The 20,955-nt window shown below is 47.8% G+C and overlaps 1 protein-coding gene across 1 annotated transcript in view; it reads right to left on the bottom strand.

Moving 5' to 3' along the window:
* The window catches only part of LOC123991123 (ribonuclease 3-like), a 138,823-nt gene that overhangs the window by 48,571 nt on the left and 69,297 nt on the right, over nucleotides 1-20,955 (bottom strand). Inside the window, 2 exon segments of the mRNA XM_046292350.1 lie at nucleotides 252-409; nucleotides 5,613-5,657. Coding sequence (XP_046148306.1) covers nucleotides 252-409; nucleotides 5,613-5,657 — 203 coding nt within the window.

Below are 20,955 nucleotides of genomic sequence, written 5' to 3'. Positions count from 1 at the left end.
ATATAATCAACATTTAAAAACTACATTTCCCATGGGGGAGCGGGGCTGTGACCTCACTAGAGGAGTCAGGCAATGGCTGGAGAGGGATTTTAGTGTCCCGTGGGAGGACTACACAGGCTGCAAAAGACCCAGGATTAGGCAGTGGGACAACTACGAGTTGCACAGTCCATCAATCACTACGGTACTGGGACGGAGGATAGACCGGGGAGCCACGCACGCACGCAAGCACACACACACCCTCCCATACTCACAGTGTGAGGTGGTTGAAGCCCACAGTCCTCAGTGTGAAAGCTCTGGCCAGCAGGCGACAGTGTGTGAACATAACACCGATGGTGTCCTCAAAGTCTGTCAGCTTCTGAAGCACCGGAGACGTCTCGATCAGCTGCCTGTCCGTCTGCGGCTCCTGCACCTGGTAAAACACAACACAGCATTTACAGCTAAACACCGCATGAAAAGAGCGGCACCTCCGTGGAATTCAGCTGTGGTTTAGATTAGAGCAGGGATAGGCAAGTCTGGATCTGAAGGGCAGGTAGAAGACTAGAGGTGAGCAAACTTTCTGGCTTTAGGGCCACGTCGGGATTTCAGAATTCAACGGAGGGCCGCTCAGATTTGATTTTAATGATTCCTTTGTGGGCCAGGAATGGGGCAGTTATTTGAAAATATAAGTCCATTATATTTTCTATACTCTTTCTATCTAGTCAGATGTTTTCCTAACACCCCCCGTCCCCCCATGGTTGCTAGTTCAGGGCAATAGGGTTTTAACAGAGACAGAACACTGCATAATAATGATGACCTCCCTTATTAGGGGAAGGGATATGCTAGAACGCATGTGTGAAATCAGGAGAGGGCTGTGTGTGTGTGTTAAATCAGGAGATGCACTAGGTCTAATAGATGCATTCATCAGCCTCTAGCAGAGAGCAGTATCTGCAGTTGAAGTCAGAAGTTTACATACACCTTAGCCAAATACATTTAAACTCAGTTTTTCACAATTCCTGAAATTTAATCCTAGTAAAAATTCCCAGTCTTAGGTCAGTTACGATCAACACAGAATAGAGAGAATGATTTATTTCAGCTTTTATTTCTTTCATTACATTCCCAGTGGATCAGACGTTTACATACACTCAATTAGTATTTGGTAGCTTTGCCTTTAAATTGTTTAAATTGGGTCAAACGTTTTGGGTAGCCGTCTACAAGCTTCCCACAATAAGTGGGGTGAATTTTGGCCCATTCCTCCTGACAGAGCTGGTGTAACTGAGTCAGGTTTGTAGGCCTCCTTTCTCGCACACGCTTTTTCCGTTCCTCCCACACATTTTTTATAGGATTGAGGTCAGGGCTTTGTGATGGTCACTCCAATACATTGACTTTGTTGTCCTTAAGCCATTTTGCCACAACTTTGGAAGTATGCTTGGAGTCATTGTCCATTTGTGGCCAAGCTTTAACTTCTGACTAATGTCTTGAGATGTTGTTTCAATGTATCCACATAATTTTCTTCCCTCATGATGTCATCTATTTTGTGAAGTGCACCAGTCCCTCCTGCAGCAAAGCACCACCACAACATGATGCTGCTCCCGGGCTTCACGGTTGGAATGGTGTTCTTCGGCTTGCAAGCCTCCCCCTTTTTCCTCCAAGCATAACTATGGTCATTCTGGCCAAAAAGTTATATTTTATGGTGGTTTTAGCACAGTGGCTTCTTCTGTCGGAGCGGCCTTTCAGGTTATGTCGATATAGGACTCGTTTTGCTGTGGATATAGATACTTCTGTACCTGTTTCCTCCAGCATCTTCACAAGTTCCTTTGCTGTTGTTCTTATTTACAATGAAGGTCTACCCCGGCCAAACTTCGATGATGCTGGGCCAATTGTGTGCCGCCCTATGCGATTCCTAATCACGTCCGTTTGTGATAGAGCCTGGAATCAAACCAGAGTGTCTGTAGTGATGCCTCTAGCACTGAGCTGCAGTGCCTTAGACCGCTGCGCCACTGGGAGTCCCATAGGGCGGCGCACAATTGGCCAAGTGTCGCCGCCATTGCAAATAAGATTTTGTTCTTAACTGACTTGCCTAGTTAAATATATATATTTTTAATTTTTAAAGTTGGATGGATGTCCTTTGGATGGTGGACATTCTCGATACACAAGGGAAACTGTTTTGCGTGAAAAACCCAGCAGCATTGCAGTTCCTGACACACTCAAACTGGTGCGCTGGCACCTACTACCATACCACTTTCAAAGGCACTTAAATATTTTGCATTGCCCATTCACCCTCTGAATGCCACACATACACAATCCATGTTTCAATTGTCTCAAAGCTTAAAAATCCTTATTTAACAGGTCTCATCCCCTTAATATACACTGATTGGAGTGGATTTCAGAGGTGACATCAATAAGGGATCATAGACTTCACCTGGATAGTCTCCGTCATGGAAAGAGCAGGTGTTCCTAATGTTTTGTACACACAGTATATATTCCATTGAGCACTGGAGAGCAGTAAATATTGCACATTGTCCCTCTGAGTTTACCTGCTTTCATTGAAGCAATATAGACTAAGCAGTGGTGGAATAGCTAGACGCCAAGTGTCAAACAGACAGAGTGGTTGGTTGCCAACTCTACATTTTAATTGGACGGCTGCTGGAAATGTCATGGTTCCGTCTTCCCACTTTAGCCCCAAAGAAGACTTTCACATCTGCCTTCCTCTTAATTAACGACAATTGTTTAAATGCCATGCGTCACCACTAACGGCATTTGACGAGTCCAGCATTCATAACACTGTATCACACAAACACATACTTTTAGTCTGGCATTTAGTTTGACACATTTTTTATGTGGAGTTTTTCTAAGGGGATGATGGCTGGCCTGCTAGCAACAGTTCAAAAGGAAAAATCAATCATGAAAAATAAAAACAATGTGGAAAAATTACCAGGTTCAATGCGGAAGACACATTTTGGTTGAATGCATTCAGTTGTGCAACTGACTAGGTATCCCCTAAAGTGTAAATCGGAGCACACTCCGGCCCAGGTGGCTCTCTGATAGGGCTGGAATTTTTGTATATTTTTTATTATTTTACCTTTATTTAACCAGGCAAGTCAGTTAAGAACACATTCTTATTTTCAATGACTGCCTGGGAACAGTGGGTTAACTGCCTGTTCAGGGGCAGAACGACAGATTTTTACCTTGTCAGCTCGGGGGTTTGAACTCGCAACCTTCCGGTTACTAGTCCAACGCTCTAACCACTAGGCTACGCTGCCGCCCCCAATTGCTAGGGACCTCACAATACGATATCATCCCAATACTTAGGTGGCGATACGATAAGTATTGCCATTCTCGTGATTTAATATGTATTGCGATTTGATACTGTGATTTTATTGTGATATGTTCCAAACACACTGCTCACTATATGGCTGCTGCAGAGAGACAAGAGCATGAGAAAACGAGTTTTGACCAATCAAGGAAATAAAAGTGCTGAAAACATGTTGGCCCAATATTTAAAAAGTTGGGAGAACAAGCTATAGGATGAAAAATACTGGAGTTTTGGCGCAGGTACAGCCGAATAGCGCCAGCTAACGAAGTCAAATATCAATATAATATAGTCCAAAAACAACATTGCGATAAGTAACTATCCCCCCCCCATCACAACTCTGAGCACTCACAGTTCTGGCCTAAAGCATGGAAAGTAGTTTCAGTCTCCGTATTCATACTCATTCACACTGAACCAAAAGGGGATGTGAAGCTTGCGTTGCGTGTTGACGTGAATGACACAGTGGTAAATGATTTCGGAGAGCCGAGGGTGGTGATGAGGCAGGTGCTGGTGCAGAGAGAGAGAGCAGAGGGGAACAGGGAGGACATGAAGATGTGCATGTTGTCAACCAGGAATCGTTCTGCTCTGTTTCACTTTCTCCACAGACTGACTGAGTCAGGAGCGCTGCGCAGGCAGGCAGCACTTAGCCATGGTGTTCATGCTAATGTAGCACATGGGCCAACAGACACAGAGGTGCACGCACACACCATTACTACAGAACAGTATCCTGGAGATGGCTTGGCATCACCATAAGCCTGGGCCTCTTTACTGGTGAATCTCTTTCAGCAAACTAACTCCTGATGATCATCAGCCTTCATGTCCTGCCTGGAGTCATAGAGGCACCTGGTAACCCTGTGGGCTGAGAGAGAAAGATACACCTGGTAGCCCTTTAGGCTGAAAGACACCTGGTAACCCTTTAAGGTCAGAGAGAGAGTCTTTGTGCCAGATGTGGATTCTCTCTGCTAACCAACTTCACCAACATTACCAAAAAACAGATGTCTTCACTTAAATAATAATCTTATTGTAAATTGATTAACTCATGTTAAAGGTCATTCAAATCAAGCGTACATAAACTAAGACAGCCACACAAGGTACGTAGGAGAGGGAGACCAGACCACCCTGACTAACCCACAGCAGACTGAATCAGGGTGGAAATATGGAGAGATGGAAGGCTGGCCTTTTGCTCCAAACCTCGTAATTACCCAGGAGTGGTCCCTCCCTGACCGCTGAGGATTGTGGGATTGACCTCAAGGCTCCACCCTGACCTCAAAGGCTGCTGGTGGGAAGGCATGGCTGAAATTACCATCAGCTGCCATCGTTAGAAGCTAGTAACAAGTCAAGAATGAGTGGCTGGAGCATTTTGGTAAAACAAAGACAATAAGTGGAACTGACACACAAAAACACAAGCACGCGTGCACGCACACACACACACACACACACACACACACACACACACACACACACACACACACACACACACACACACACACACACACACACACACACACACACACACACACACACACACACACACACACACACAAGCAGTGTTTGGGTCCCTGGAGGCCCCATGTGATTTGGGACTGGAGAATAATCCTGTTACACCATCTTTGATCTCTTCTTCCAAATCCTGATTTCAAACAAACATGCTCTTCACTCCACAACCCAATGTTTCTAGGCAGATCATGCAAAGCAAGGGGGGGAGAGAGAGGCAGAAAGAAAGAATTAAGACAGTATGAGGAGAGAAAGAAAGAGAATCAAATATATCGAAAGAGAATAAAAGTTACAGAGCGACAGAGACGGAGCATGAAAGAGCGAGAGGGTGTCTGGGTAACAGTAAGAAAGAGAAAGAGGATTATGGAGAGCAGAAACAGCAGCTAGACAACAGAGCGAACTCGCTAGAAATGGAGTGTGTTCACACAACACACCGCCCCTGCTGCACCGGCACATACGAGCCGTTTCTGCTTTAGGCACACGCCAGACACACAGACGTGTGCTACTGTCTTCTGCTGTTTTAGCAGCATTTACATTGATCATATCCCACAGCAGACAGCAAAACTCATGTGGAGAGGATAACTGGAACAGTGTGTGTGTGTATGTGTGTGTGTGTGTGTGTGAGAGAAAGCTGTGCTCTATGGGGAGGGGGGCCTTACATACACTATATATGCAAAAGTATGTGGACGTTTGGCAAGGTAAAAATCTGTCGTTCTACCCCTGAACAAGTCAGTTATCCCACTGTTCCCCGGTAGGCCGTCATTGTATATACAATATCCATTCTGAGCATTGCAGGGATAAACAGACAAATAGATTATTTCCAACCAACCTGCAGAGGATGGGGCGGGTAGTTGAGCCACACTTCTCGGAGGTCCTGTAAAAGGGGAGATGAGGAGAGATGGAAAGAGAGAAAGAGGGGGGGAAGAGGTTACCGAGTGATTTTTTTTGGGAGAAGCCTTTATAACTCCATGGAGGGAGATACAATAACAGAAAGTGTACCAAATGGCACCATACTGAAGTAGTGCACTAGTGCCTTTGGAAAGTAATCAGATCCTTTGACTTTTCCCACATTTTGTTACGTTGTAGCTTTATTCTAAAATTGATGAAAAAAAACAACATCTGCAGCAATCTATACCCAATACCCCATAATGACAAAACAAAAACAGGTCAAGAAATTTTTCCAAAGTATTAATGTCATGCAGGTGAAAGAGGACCCAAAAGCGACTTGGCGAAAACAGAGTCTTTAATCCAGTAAAGTAAATACAAACAAAAAACACAACTTTCACTCGAAATGACGAGGACAAACTGGAGACTCGATCTTGAACAGCAGGTGAACAGCAGGTTGCCTCGGGAAGGCACTTGAACCAGACAGACTCAGACACCTGCTCACCACGCAGCATCTGAGGAAAACACGACACGACAGGGCGATACACAAACACAGCACGGTGAATTCTAGACAAGGAACCGACAGGACAGGAACGGAACACAAAGGAAGAAATAGGGACTCTAATCAGGGGAAAGGATCGGGAACAGGTGTGGGAAGACTAAATGATTGATTAGGGGAATAGGAACAGCTGGGAGCAGGAACGGAACGATAGAGAGAAGAGAGAGCGAGAGAGTGAGAGAGGGAGGGGGAGAGAGAGGGATAGAAAGAGGGAAAGAACCTAATAAGACCAGCAGAGGGAAACGAATAGAATGGGAAGCACAGGGACAAGACAAGATAATAAATGACAAAACATGACAATTAAACAAACAAAACAGAAATACTTAATTTACATAAGTATTCAGACCCTTTGCTTTGAGACTTGAAATTGAGCTCAGGTGCATCCTGTTTCAATTGATCATCCTTGAGATGTTTCTACAACTTGAATAGAGTCCACCTCTAGTAAATGACCATGAGGTCGAAGGAATTTAGAGCGCCGAGACAGGATTGTGTCGAGGCACAGACTGGGGAAGATTACCAAAACATTTCTACAGCATTGAAGTTCCCCAAGAACACAGTGGCCTCGATCACACTTAAATGGAAGAAGTTTGGAACCACAAAGACTCTTCCTAGAGCTGGCTGCCTGAACAAACTGAGAAATCGGGGGAGAAGGGCCTTGGTCAGGGAGGTAACCAAGAACCCAATGGTCACTCTGACAGTGCTCACCTGTGGAGATTTGGAGAACCTTGCAGAAGGACAACCATCTCTGCAGTACTCCACAAATTAGGCCTTTATGGTAGAGTGGCCAGACGGAAGCCACTCCTCAGTAAAAGGCACATGACAGCCCGCTTGGAGTTTGCTAAAAGCCACCTAAAGACTCTCAGACCATGAGAAACAAGATTTTCTGGTCTGATGAAACCAAGATTGAACTCTTTGGCCTGGATGCCAGTGTCACGTCAGGACGAAACCTTGCACCATCCCTACAATGAAGCATGGTGGTAGCAGCATCAGGCTATGGGCATGTTTTCAGTGGCAGAGACTGGGAGACTAGTCAGGATCGAGGGAATGATAAACGGCGCAAAGCACAGAGAGATCCATGATGAAAACCTGCTCCAGAGCGCTCTGGACCTCAGACTGGGGCGAAGGTTCACCTTCCAACAGGACAACGACCCTAAGCACACAGCCAGGACAAAGCAGGAGAGGTTCGGGACAAGTCTCTGAATGTCCTTCAAATCAAATCAAATGTTATTTGTTGCATGTGCCGAATACAACAGGTGAAATGCTTACTTTACAAGCCCTTAACCAACAATGCAGTTTTTTAATAAAATAAAATAACAAATAATTAAGGAGCAACAATCAAATAACAGTAGTGAGGCTATTTACAGGTGGTTCCAGTACAGAGTCAATGTGTTATATACAGGGGGCAACGGTTAGTTGAGGTAATTGAGGTAATATATACATGTAGGTAGAGGATAATAAACAGAGTAGCAGCTGCATAACAATAGGGGGTGGGGACAATGCAAATAGTCCAGGTAGCCATTTGATTAACTGTTCAAGAGTCTTATGGCTTAGGGGTAGAAGCTGTTAAGAAGCCTTGTAGACCTAGACTTGGCGCCCCGGTAACGTTTGGTGGCTGGGGAACGTGCCAAATTTTTGGGCCTTCCTCTGACACCGCCTGGTATAGAGGTCATGGATGGCAGGAAGCTTGGCCCCAGTGATAAACTGGGCCGTACGCACTACCCTCTATAGTGCCTTGTAGTCAGAGGCCGTGCAGTTGCCATACCAGGAGGTGATGCAACCAGAGGGGGAATACGCATTGTCCTGCCCTCTTCACGACTGTCTTGGTGTTTGGACCATGATAGTTTTTTGGTGATGTGGACACCAAGGAACTTGAAGCTCTCAACCTGCTCCACTATAGCCCTATCGATGAGAATGGGGGCTTGCTCGGTCCTCCTATTTCTGTAGTCCACAATCATATCCTTTGTCTTGATCAGGGGAGATGATTTTGGACTACAGGAAAAGGAGGACCGAGTACAACCCCATTCTCATCGATAGGGCTGTAGTGGCACAGCCAGAGAACTGACTTGAACTCAATCGAACTTGTCTGGAGAGATCTGAAAACAGCTGTGCAGGAATGCTCCCCATCCAACCTTACAGAGCTCGCAGAAGATCTGCAGAGAATAGGGGAAACTCCCCAAATACAGGTGTGCCAAGCTTGTAGCGTCAAACCCAAGAAGACCTGCGGCTGTAATCACTGCCAAAGGTGCTTTAACAAAGTACTCAGTAAAGCATCTGAATACTTAGGTAAATTTCATTTTTTAAATTTTATTTTACCTGTTTTTGCTTTGTCATTATGGCATATTGTGTGTTGATTGATGATGGGTGAAAAAAACACAATTTAATCAATTTAGAATAAGGCTGTAACCTAACAACATTTTGAAAAAGGGGTCTGAGTATGTTCAGAAAGCACTAGTGCCTTTTAAAATAGTGGACTATATAGGGAATATGGTGCCATTTCAGACACAGCCTGAAGCATCTGCTGCCTGGTGTCTGACTGACTGTGTGCCTGCATCCCAAATGGCACCCTATTCCCTACATAGTGTTTTGGTCAAAAGTAGTGCACTATGTAGTTACTAGGGTGCCATTTGAGATGCATCCTGAATGAGTCAGCAGCTTGTCATTCTGAGCACAGAGGTCTCCTCAATGACCATTAGAACACCAGGGGAAGGCACGCACACACTAAAAACACACATTTGAAAGCTCCCATCGCCCCACACTGACAGACAGTGCCCTCCTTTTCCTCGGCCTGTGGAGAGAGATATGCATTTGTGCTGTGTGTTCCTCCCGTTCGGTCACTTAGTCTCGCTGTGTGCCACGCTGCATTAACGGCGGTGAGATGGGGTGGTTGCTAGGGAGACAGGTCGTCAGGACCCAATTTGGTGTTGGTGTCATATTGGGTGAGTCATTCCAGAGAGAGACAGGGGGAGAGACACAGAGGGACAGAGACAGAGAAATGACAGCCGGTGACGTTGTCTGTCATAAGGGATTTCCCAAGTGGAAAAAAGATCAACCATTAAAGATAAGAACCATTCCAAGTGAGTTTGGCCAGACTGAGCATAGGGCTGGACGATATGGCTTAAAAATTGTCCCGATATTATTATTATCATTTTTTTTAACTTATGGGCAATTCATATTTTCTCTCTAAATAAGCTTTTCAGGTCAGTTAAAATGTCAAATGCTGCAAAGTTGTGTATTTATTTTCTTAGTCAACCTTGTGTTCTGTTTCGTTGGGTTCTAGAACGTAGCCCTGTTTCTTTGTGTTCTTGAACGTAGCCCTGTCTTTCCTTTTCGTTCATTGATTTTACCTGTGTTAGTTACCTGGTCTCATCAGCACCTTATTTAGTTCAGTTCATACATCCTTCCGAGAGCAACTTCTCCCAACCATCCAGGAACAGTTTGGTGATGAACAATGCCTTTTCCAGCATGATGGAGCACCTTGCCATTAGGCAAAAGTGATAACTAAGTGGCTCGGGAACAAAACATCTATATTTTGAGTCCATGGCCAGGAAACTCCCCAGACCTTAATCCCATTGAGAACTTGTGGTCAATCCTCAAGAGACGGGTGGACAAACAAAAACCCACAAATTCGGACAAACTCCAAGCATTGATTATGCAAGACTGGGCAGCCCTCAGTCATAATGTGACCGAGAACTTAATTGACAGCATGCCAGGGCGGATAGCAGAGGTCTTGAAAAAGAAAGGTCAACACTGAAAATATTCACACTTTGCATCAACTTCATGTAATTGTCAATAACAGCCTTTGACACTTATGAAATGCTTGTAATTTTACTTCAGTATTCCATAGCAACATCTGACAAAAATATCTAAAGACACTGAAGCAGCAAACTTTGTGGAAATCAATATTTGTGTCATTCTCAAAATTGTGGGCCACGACTGTACTAAGCCTTTTCCTAGCTCGCTTGTGAGAACCAGTTAGAGCCTTCAGTCGTAGTTGTTTCACCTGCCTGTTTGCCTACCTGTGTATGACCATGATTCCTGCCAGCTGCGAAGGCGAAATACATTTCTCCCTGAGTATTCATTACAGATACACTGCATTTAAAACAGTCAGCAATAATCTAATGAATCCAGGGTTGTGAAATGACCCCCATGCTAAATACAAGCCTCCCACAACCATTAAAAAAGATTAACTAAGAAATTGTATTATTTTAATCAAAATAGTTTAACCTGCTTTTATTATTATTATTATTTTTTACAATAATCACTGATCTGACTTTCAAGTCAGTCTTTGAAAGTGGCCTTTTTGTAAAAAAATTATAAAATCAGTACCACGCATAATGCACATTAACTAATAATGACTAACTTATTGTCACGGGCATTATAGAAAATTAACACAGTTCTCAAACAATCTCTCAAGAACAAGCCCACGTGCTCGTGAGTAGCCAGCTAATCTTGATACTTCCAGTTTAGCAAACGTGGATCTACTTGCGAACCCACCCCTGTGTCTTGTCTCCAACTGCAGCTTTTCCACTTTGTTCAGATATTGTAATCAAGTGGCCTGACTTATTTCTCACATGTATAAAACACAGACTAGACAGCTAGTATAACAGTCTTTGGGTAAAATGCTGCTAGCGGTACGGCAAAATGAGCATTCATTTGCCCGAATCAATGTTGATACTCCCGTATTAGTAGTGATGATACATAGAAGGGTATTGTCAGAGAGGTTAACTTCTCAATGTGTATCGGTGTCTATTTGACCGATTCCGTTGGGCCAAACCTCAAATGCAATTTGTGAGTTGAAACAGCTTGCCAGAGGTAGAAGTGATCTTTCATCTTTGTTTTTGTGAGTGGCAGGGGGAGGGACTTGCTGTGTATGTAAACAGAGAGGAAGAGGTGAAGTGAGGGGTTTCACTCTTGACAAAATCTGTCCAAAAATAAGCCACATGTATTTCTACGGGGTTACTTTGGACGTAAACTTGTCGCCTGCCAACCCGACTTTGGGGCAACGACTACAATTGTTACGGCGGAGACATGAGCATCTCATCATTCCATTACAGATCTCTGGTGTAAAAGGGAAGGCGCACACAGCACAGAGGGAGTGAAGGAGATGAGACCAAAAAGACAGCATGAGAACAGGAAGACACAAACACACATGAAAACAAAAAATAAAAAAATAAAACAAAAACCTTGATTCTTGCAAATACAGGCATTTGGAATATCGTGCAAAAACACGTGGGTTGCACACACACCTCAGCAACCCACCAATCATAACGTCTTCATGGCATGTGAACGTGCTCAATATGTTTGAGCAAATGCTTCCATTCGTTTTCACATCTGTTCACGGGTAATAAGGCTGTAAGTACATATCACGTATTGAGTCAACTTCGTATTGAGTAAGAAACCATGCATGGGTTCTTCAGCCCTGGCATCACTCAGGAGGCAAGTCAATAACACTAGAGATTCTTTCAGGTGAACACTGGACTCAACACAAGACACACACACACACACACACACACACACACACACACACACACACACACACACACACACACACACACACACACACACACACACACACACACACACACACACACACACACACACACACACACACACACACACACACACACACACACTCTTTCACTTACTCATACGCACACAAACTCCTGAGTGTGTAGTGTGTAGTCTCTGATCAAGGATGTGATTAAAATGGGAACGTGGGGCGCACGCAGACCCACCAGCCACATATAGACCAGAAGCACTAATGTTTCAATTACAGGCGGCGTCCCTAAGACAAGCCAGACAACAGGTTTAAATGATTACGCCCGCATCGAGTGGGGATTTAAGAATAACGTTTTCCTGACCAAGCTTGCGAGGTATAATTACAGGGGACAAATCATCAGTGGGTAGCTACGGATGAGTGAATCACGGCAGTTGGAAGGAAGATGGAGATTTCTCTCTCTCTTTCTCCCACTCCATCTCTGTCCTCCTCAAGCGCCCATCCTCTCTAGCCGTCTCCTTCCAACCATCTCTGCCCGGTCTGCCTCCCTCGCTCTGCCCGGTCTCTCTCCCTCGCTCTGCCCGGTCTCTCTCCCTCGCTCTGCCCGGTCTCTCTCCCTCGCTCTGCACGGTCTCTCTCTCTCTCCCTGCCCGGTCTCTCTTTCTCTCTCCCTCGCTCTGCCCGGTCTCTCTTTCTCTCTCCCTCGCTCTGCCCGGTCTCTCTCCCTCGCTCTGCCCGGTCTCTCTCCCTCGCTCTGCCCGGTCTCTCTCTCTCTCCCTCGCTCTGCCCGGTCTATCTCTCTCTCTCATTCTGCCCGGTGTCTCTCTCTCTCTCGCTCTGCCTCTCTCTCTCTTTCTCGCTCTGCCCGGTCTATCTCTCTCTCTCGTTCTGCCCGGTCTCTCTCTCCCTCTCTCTCGCTCTGCCCGGTCTCTCTCTCTCGCTCTGCCTAGTCTCTCTCTCTCTCTCTCTCTGCCCAGTCTCTCTCTCTCAGCTCTGCCCAGTCTCTCTCTCTCGCTCTGCCCAGTCTCTCTCTCTCTCTCTCTCTCGCTCTGCCCAGTCTCTCTCACTCTGCCCAGTCTCTCTCGCTCTGCCCAGTCTCTCTCGCTCTGCCCAGTCTCTCTCGCTCTGCCCAGTCTCTCTCTCTCTCGCTCTGCCCAGTCTCTCTCTCTCTCGCTCTGCCCAGTCTCTCTCTCTCTCGCTCTGCCCAGTCTCTCTCTCTCTCGCTCTGCCCACTCTCTCTCTCTCTCGCTCTGCCCACTCTCTCTCTCTCTCTCTCTCTCTCTCTCTCTCTCTCTCTCTCTGCCCAGTCTCTCGCTCTCTCTCTCTCTCTGCCCAGTCTCTCTCTCTCTCTGCCCAGTCTCTCTCTCTCTCTCTGCCCAGTCTCTCTCTCTCTCTCTGCCCAGTCTCTCTCTCTCTCTCTGCCCAGTCTCTCTCTCTCTCTCTCTGCCCAGTCTCTCTCTCTCTCTCTGCCCAGTCTCTCTCTCTCTCTCTCTGCCCAGTCTCTCTCTCTCTCTCTCTGCCCAGTCTCTCTCTCTCTCTCTCTGCCCAGTCTCTCTCTCTCTCTCTGCCCAGACTCTCTCTCTCTCTGCCCAGACTCTCTCTCTCTCTGCCCAGACTCTCTCTCTCTCTGCCCAGACTCTCTCTCTCTCTGCCCAGACTCTCTCTCTCTCTGCCCAGACTCTCTCTCTCTCTGCCCAGACTCTCTCTCTCTCTGCCCAGACTCTCTCTCTCTCTGCCCAGACTCTCTCTCTCTCTGCCCAGACTCTCTCTCTCTCTGCCCAGACTCTCTCTCTCTCTGCCCAGACTCTCTCTCTCTCTGCCCAGACTCTCTCTCTCTCTGCCCAGACTCTCTCTCGCTCTGCCCAATCTCTCTCTCGCTCTCTTTCTGCCCAGTCTCTCTCTCGCTCTCTTTCTGCCCAGTCTCTCTCTCGCTCTCTTTCTGCCCAGTCTCTCACTCGCTCTCTCCCTCTCCCTCTGCCCAGTCTTTCTCTCGCTCTGCCCAGTCTCGCTCTGCCCAGTCGCTCTCTCGCTCTGCCAAGTCTCTCTCTCTCTCTCGCTCTGCCCAGTCTCTCTCTCTCTCTCGCTCTGCCCAGTCTCTCTCGCTCTGCCCAGTCTCTCTCGCTCTGCCCAGTCTCGCTCTGCCCAGTCTCGCTCTGCCCAGTCGCTCTCTCGCTCTGCCCAGTCGCTCTCTCGCTCTGCCCAGTCTCGCTCTGCCCAGTCGCTCTCTCGCTCTGCCAAGTCTCTCTCTCTCTCTCTCTCTCTCTCTCTCTGCCCAGTCTCTCTCACTCTCTGCCCAGTCTCTCTCTCTCTCTGCCCAGTCTCTCTCTCTCTCTGCCCAGTCTCTCTCTCTCTCTGCCCAGTCTCTCTCTCTCTCTGCCCAGTCTCTCTCTCTCTCTCTCTCGCTCTGCCCAGTCTCTCTCTCGCTCTCTCTCCCTCTCCCTCTGCCCAGTCTCTCTCTGGCTCTCTCTCTCTCTCTCTCGCCATGCCCAGTCTCACTCTGCCCGGTCTCTCGCTCTCACTCTGCCCAGTCTCTCTCAATTCAATTCAATTGACTTTATTGACATGGCAAGTTCATTATTACTTACATTGTAATAATAAAATCAAAATATATATTTATATATCAAATATATATATATTTATATATAAATAAATGGTGGGACCAACAGCAATAATAATAGTAGTAGTGGTCATGGGATTACCATTAACAACAACTACAACAACAATATGAATGAGAACAACAATACATTAAATCAATGGTAGTGGACCAGAGTCAACATGACTGAGAAGACACATGACATGGTATGTAAGACAAAACAAAACAAGATGGGAAATATTATCGACATTACTTTGCACTTTTCACTGGTTGTCCCTCAGGTTGTGGCAGGAGGACACATATTCGGCAGCCAAAACTGCAGATTTTGGCTTTTCACTCAATAAATATTTGATTTTTTCTTCATCTTTTATAGTTTCAAATTCTTTGTATTGAATTATAATTTTGGGAAATAAATATTCTGTTTGGTCTGAGTATTTGTCACAGTGTAATAGGAAATGCAGCTCTGTCTCTACCTCTCCCCTGGAGCAGAGTGAGCACAGCCTGTCCTCTCTGGGCAGCCAGGTTTGTCCGTGACGACCGGTCTCTATAGCCAGAATGTGCTCACTGAGTATGTACCTAGTCAATGTTTTCCTCAGTTTTCTATCAGTCACAGTGGTCAGATAGTACATGGTGGCAGACTGTCTGTTTAGAGCAAAATAGCATTGAAGTTTACTTTGATTTTTTTGTGGTCTTTCCAATAGGTGATATATTTTTCTTTTTGTTTTGTGATGATTTGGTTGGGCCAAATTTTCTGAGTGCTGTCCTGAGGCTCTATGGGGTTGGTTTGGTTTGGTGAACTGAGCCTCAGAACCAGCTGGCTGAGGGGACTCTTGACATTGTAGAGTTGTGTGATGGAATGTTTTGGGGTCACTTGTTTTTAGGTGGTTGTAAAAAATTGATGGCTCTTTTTTTCTATTCGAATGAGGAGGGGATATTGACCCAATTCTGCTCAACAATTCTGCTCTCTCTCTCACTCTGCCCGGTCTCTCTCTCTCCCTTTCTCACTCTGCCCGGTCTCTCCCGGTGTCTCACCCTGCCCGGTCTCTCCCGGTGTCTCACCCTGCCCGGTCTCTCCCGGTGTCTCACCCTGCCCGGTCTCTCCCGGTGTCTCACTCTGCCCGGTCTCTCCCGGTGTCTCACTCTGCCCGGTCTCTCTCTCTCTCCCTTTCTCACTCTGCCCGGTCTCTCCCGGTGTCTCACTCTGTCCGGTCTCTCCCGGTGTCTCACCCTGCCCGGTCTCTCCCGGTGTCTCACCCTGCCCGGTCTCTCCCGGTGTCTCACCCTGCCCGGTCTCTCCCGGTGTCTCACCCTGCCCGGTCTCTCCCGGTGTCTCACTCTGCCCGGTCTCTCCCGGTGTCTCACTCTGCCCGGTGTCTCACCCTGCCCGGTCTCTCCCGGTGTCTCACTCTGCCCGGTCTCTCACTCTGCCCGGTGTCTCACCCTGCCCGGTCTCTCCCGGTGTCTCACCCTGCCCGGTCTCTCCCGGTGTCTCACCCTGCCCGGTCTCTCCCGGTGTCTCACCCTGCCCGGTCTCTCCCGGTGTCTCACCCTGCCCGGTCTCTCCCGGTGTCTCACCCTGCCCGGTCTCTCCCGGTGTCTCACCCTGCCCGGTCTCTCCCGGTGTCTCACCCTGCCCGGTCTCTCCCGGTGTCTCACTCTTGCCCGGTGCCTCACTCTGCCCGGTCTCTCCCGGTGCCTCACTCTGCCCGGTGCCTCACTCTTTCCCCGGTCTCTCCCGGTGCCTCACTCTGCCCGGTCTCTCCCGGTGCCTCACACTGCCCAGTGCCTCACTCTGCCCGGTCTCTCCCGGTGCCTCACTCTGCCCGGTCTCTCCCGGTGCCTCACTCTGCCCGGTCTCTCCCGGTGCCTCACCCTGCCCGGTCTCTCCCGGTGTCTCACTCTGCCCGGTCTCTCCCGGTGTCTCACTCTGCCCGGTCTCTCTCTCTCTCCCTTTCTCACTCTGCCCGGTCTCTCCCGGTGTCTCACTCTGTCCGGTCTCTCCCGGTGTCTCACCCTGCCCGGTCTCTCCCGGTGTCTCACCCTGCCCGGTCTCTCCCGGTGTCTCACCCTGCCCGGTCTCTCCCGGTGTCTCACTCTGCCCGGTCTCTCCCGGTGTCTCACTCTGCCCGGTGTCTCACCCTGCCCAGTCTCTCCCGGTGTCTCACTCTGCCCGGTCTCTCACTCTGCCCGGTGTCTCACCCTGCCCGGTCTCTCCCGGTGTCTCACCCTGCCCGGTCTCTCCCGGTGTCTCACCCTGCCCGGTCTCTCCCGGTGTCTCACCCTGCCCGGTCTCTCCCGGTGTCTCACACTGCCCGGTCTCTCCCGGTGTCTCACCCTGCCCGGTCTCTCCCGGTGTCTCACTCTTGCCCGGTGCCTCACTCTGCCCGGTCTCTCCCGGTGCCTCACTCTGCCCGGTGCCTCACTCTGCCCGGTCTCTCCCGGTGCCTCACTCTGCCCGGTCTCTCCCGGTGCCTCACTCTGCCCAGTGCCTCACTCTGCCCGGTCTCTCCCGGTGCCTCACTCTGCCCGGTCTCTCCCGGTGCCTCACTCTGCCCGGTCTCTCCCGGTGCCTCACTCTGCCCGGTCTCTCCCGGTGCCTCACTCTGCCCGGTCTCTCCCGGTGCCTCACTCTGCCCGGTCTCTCCCGGTGCCTCACTCTGCCCGGTCTCTCCCGGTGCCTCACTCTGCCCGGTCTCTCCCGGTGCCTCACTCTGCCCGGTCTCTCCCGGTGCCTCACTCTGCCCGGTGCCTCACTCTGCCCGTCTCCCGGTGCCTCACTCTGCCCGTCTCCCGGTGCCTCACTCTGCCCGTCTCCCGGTGCCTCACTCTGCCCGTCTCCCGGTGCCTCACTCTGCCCGTCTCCCGGTGCCTCACTCTGCCCGTCTCCCGGTGCCTCACTCTGCCCGTCTCCCGGTGCCTCACTCTGCCCGTCTCCCGGTGCCTCACTCTGCCCGTCTCCCGGTGCCTCACTCTGCCCGTCTCCCGGTGCCTCACTCTGCATGGTCTCCCGGTGCCTCACTCTGCCCGTCTCCCGGTGTCTCACTCTGCCCGTCTCCCGGTGTCTCACTCTGCCCGTCTCACTGACCATCTCAGTCTCGCTCTCCAAATTAAGCTGACGCAAACGCACAACTATTTGAATCACAATGACTTCATTTTTTTTTAAGTAAAAGAAAACAGGCTGAGTGAACAAGTAAAACCTGTTGAAGATGTCATAGGACTCAATAAATGTTGCCCTCTCTAACCCACAGAGAATCAATCTCCCATGATGACCCATTCATTCATTTCACTAAGACCAAGGCTCAGCACATTGTGCGAGCAAACACACACAAATGCACACTCCAACACGGCTCCTATCAATCACGCTGGCTGGGACCTCCTGGGATTACTGGACATCCATGATTGGGATGCCTTGTCTCTCTGCTACTCTCGCTCAGCCCCCCCTCTCTCCCCATATCAATCTCTATCTTTATATACTTCTCGCTCTCTCTCCCTCCCTCCTCTCACGCTCTACCACTCTTTCTAGCGGTCCCACTCTTTCCCTCTCCCTCTCTCTGGGGGATAGAGGACCATGACAAATTAGTCTCCTGCGACTGGCTGTCAATCAATACATCAAACTACAGTTTAGAGCCTGTTCAAACCACAAATGTAGATCAATAACAAGTAATGGGAGAACATACATGGTCAGTATAGGGTTTCAGATGTAACCAGAATGGTGAGAAACAACCCTCAAACGTAAGTTTTTTAAAAATTGAATTTAGATATGAATTGTGATGAAGTGGAAGTCAAATGTCCATCAGACCCCATGTACAAAGTTTTTCATTGGTTAAATCGTTCATACAACTTATGGTTGTGAACAGGACCCATTTGTGAGTCTTCTTGTATCTGTACAGTGTGGCGTACTAAAGCCAATGAAAAAGCAAACCTACACACAACTTCCTCAAATAGAAAATAAGAATATAGCACCAACCCCGGAGAGAGATGTTGATTGTGTATGAAGAAACATACAAACCCAAACCATTTTCAACAAACACAAATTCAGAATAAGGAACATTCTGAAAAGTACTGCAGGCACATTTTTTTTTTCTCAACCTGAGGTGAAAAGGAAAAAGAGAGGAAGCGAGAAAAAAAAACTGCGACATGGATGGAGGGAGGGATGGAGAGAGTGCACTCCAGTACAGTTGGACGTGGGTAGATATTAGTCATTTCCTGAGTCCCAAATAGCACCCTATCCCCTATATAATGCACTCGTTTGTGATCAAAAGTAGTACACTATATAGGGAATAGGGTGCCATTTGAGACTTAACCATTGGGTATTCTAAAGGAAAAAAGCTCACTTATGTAGCACGGGGCTAAATCAATTGCAATAGATGCAGGCTGTGGTGACGGTGAGTGTTAGGAAGCCATTCATTTTCTCCCCCTAGCTCGGCTTGGCGCTTTTAGCTGGCTGAGGTAGTGGAGTGGAACTGCCAGAGTGCCAGCCCGCTTCTACCTGTGTGTGTGTGTGTGTGTGTGTGTGTGTGTGTGTGTGTGTGTGTGTGTGTGTGTGTGTGTGTGTGTGTGTGTGTGTGTGTGTGTGTGTGTGTGTGTGTGTGTGTGTGTGTGTGTGTGTGTGTGTGTGTGTGTGTGTGTGTGTGTGTGTGTGTGTGTGTGTGTGTGTGTGTGTGTGTGTGTGTGTGTGTGTGTGTGTGTTCAGCCCTGTCTTCAGCGTGCAAGCCTAGCACACTCTACTGGTAGCCTATGCCCAGTAACCAAGTAGCACAGGTTAAAAGTGGTGGATAAACAATCTAAACACAATGTGTGACATTGTATACATTGATTAGACAGGGATGTTTTAATGTGCTCAACTCTCATGCCCTATGAATTATTAGAAGGGAATCAATTTGATCATTGCCCATAGGGTTTTCAGGCCTTTCCCCAAAGTGGACATTAAATCAGCAGACGTGACAACTCAAAAGCTTAAAATCGAGAGAAAATAATTGACCGGCAGGTTAGATTCTGATGTTTTTTTAAAAGATACCACTCCATTCCAAACCGCTCAAAACATAGCATCTTTCCAATCAGTGTGGCCGTGGAGAGGTGAAGGCTGCCTGTTGCTGCTCTCAAAACCAAACAAAAGCTCTAGCAGATCGCTGTGGCAACCACTGTTGTCACGGCAACCCCTGGCACGTTTTCCTAGGACGGCGGTGACAATAGGCAACAGTGGATTAGCCTATGGGCAGTGAGTGTGATCATCATGATGGTGATGGCCACTTCTACAAGAACGGAGCAGAACGGCATGCATCTCAACAGTATCCAACACAGTAACCTGTGTGTGTGTGTGTGTGTGTGTGTGTGTGTGTGTGTGTGTGTGTGTGTGTGTGTGTGTGTGTGTGTGTGTGTGTGTGTGGGCTGAGAACACCGCAGGTATGTCTGTCTAGAGAGGCCCTTCCTTCCTAAAACTGTAAGATGGCATAATAACCTCAAACTATTCCTCTCTCTTAGTTCATTACGAAATTCACATCTAGATATTTCACAGGCTCCCTATTGGGAGTTTGATTTTCCTGTATTGCAACATAGTGCTGTTATTAAGAAACTAGTGGAAGGCCAGGTGTTGTGTAAAAAAACAGTTGTGTAACTCTCTGTGTGAACCGGGCATGGATGTCAAACGAATTAGGGATTCTTATTAAACCCACTTGGGATGTTATCCGAGTCCCAAATGGTATCATAATCCCTAAGTAGTGGACTACTTTTGGGCACAATCAGGGCCCATTGGGATGGCCTGTATAGGGAGCCATTTGGGAAGCAAATATTTTGTTGTTTAGGTCTGTAAAACAACTGGTGTGGGCCTGAAGTTCTCTGGCCATAATAGCACATTGTGGAATTGACAGCAGAGAAACAGAGAGAGGAAGATAGCTTGAGAATTAGAGTGGGATAAACCTGGATTTTTTTCCCCACAAGGTCTTACTCAGAAAAGTATTCTCTACAGCAGAACCATCAATCCAAATAAAAACATCAAGCGTACATAACATTTTGACAGAATTACCTGGAAAAGATTATGCCAAGGACCACTTAGCAGAAAAAGCCACCCCAACCTGCAATGGAGTCTGTAGCTACTTCCAAGGATAATAAAGATATGACAATAATCTCGAAATATCTTATTATAAGATATCTTACTATATGAAGACCCGAATGCTTAGTTAGGACTGGACAGACGCACTGGCACCAACTACAGTTTTCACTGAGATGTGAAGTGTGAATGCCCTTGAATATAACAATGGCAGCAGCAGAGCACTGCAATCTCCCCCCACCCAAATGAAGATGCTTGACATGCCTATGCAGAGGCTATCAAAATACGTTAACCCCAGATTTTTTTGCTGCATGTAAAAAGTACAAAGACATGCTCCTCAAGGAAAATCCAGAGAGAGACACTATTTGCTGACTGTTACGGCAATGGAAACGTAAGAAACCTCATCTTCCACACAGACAAGCCCCTGGCATGTCAAGAGAGAGGGTATTAACCCAGGGTGGAAACTCAGAATACTGGACATTGAGGACACCGAGACAGCCGGTATCAACCTGTACACGCCTGGAAGAGTAATGGTGCAGGGCAACCGCAAACCGTTTCAACACGACTTTTACAAGATCAAAGAGGGAGCACA

This window comes from Oncorhynchus gorbuscha, linkage group LG12 (genome assembly GCF_021184085.1).
Source record: "Oncorhynchus gorbuscha isolate QuinsamMale2020 ecotype Even-year linkage group LG12, OgorEven_v1.0, whole genome shotgun sequence".
NCBI lineage: Eukaryota > Metazoa > Chordata > Actinopteri > Salmoniformes > Salmonidae > Oncorhynchus > Oncorhynchus gorbuscha.
Note: the sequence above shows the minus strand (reverse complement) of the source record. Positions and strands in the feature narration are given on the sequence as shown.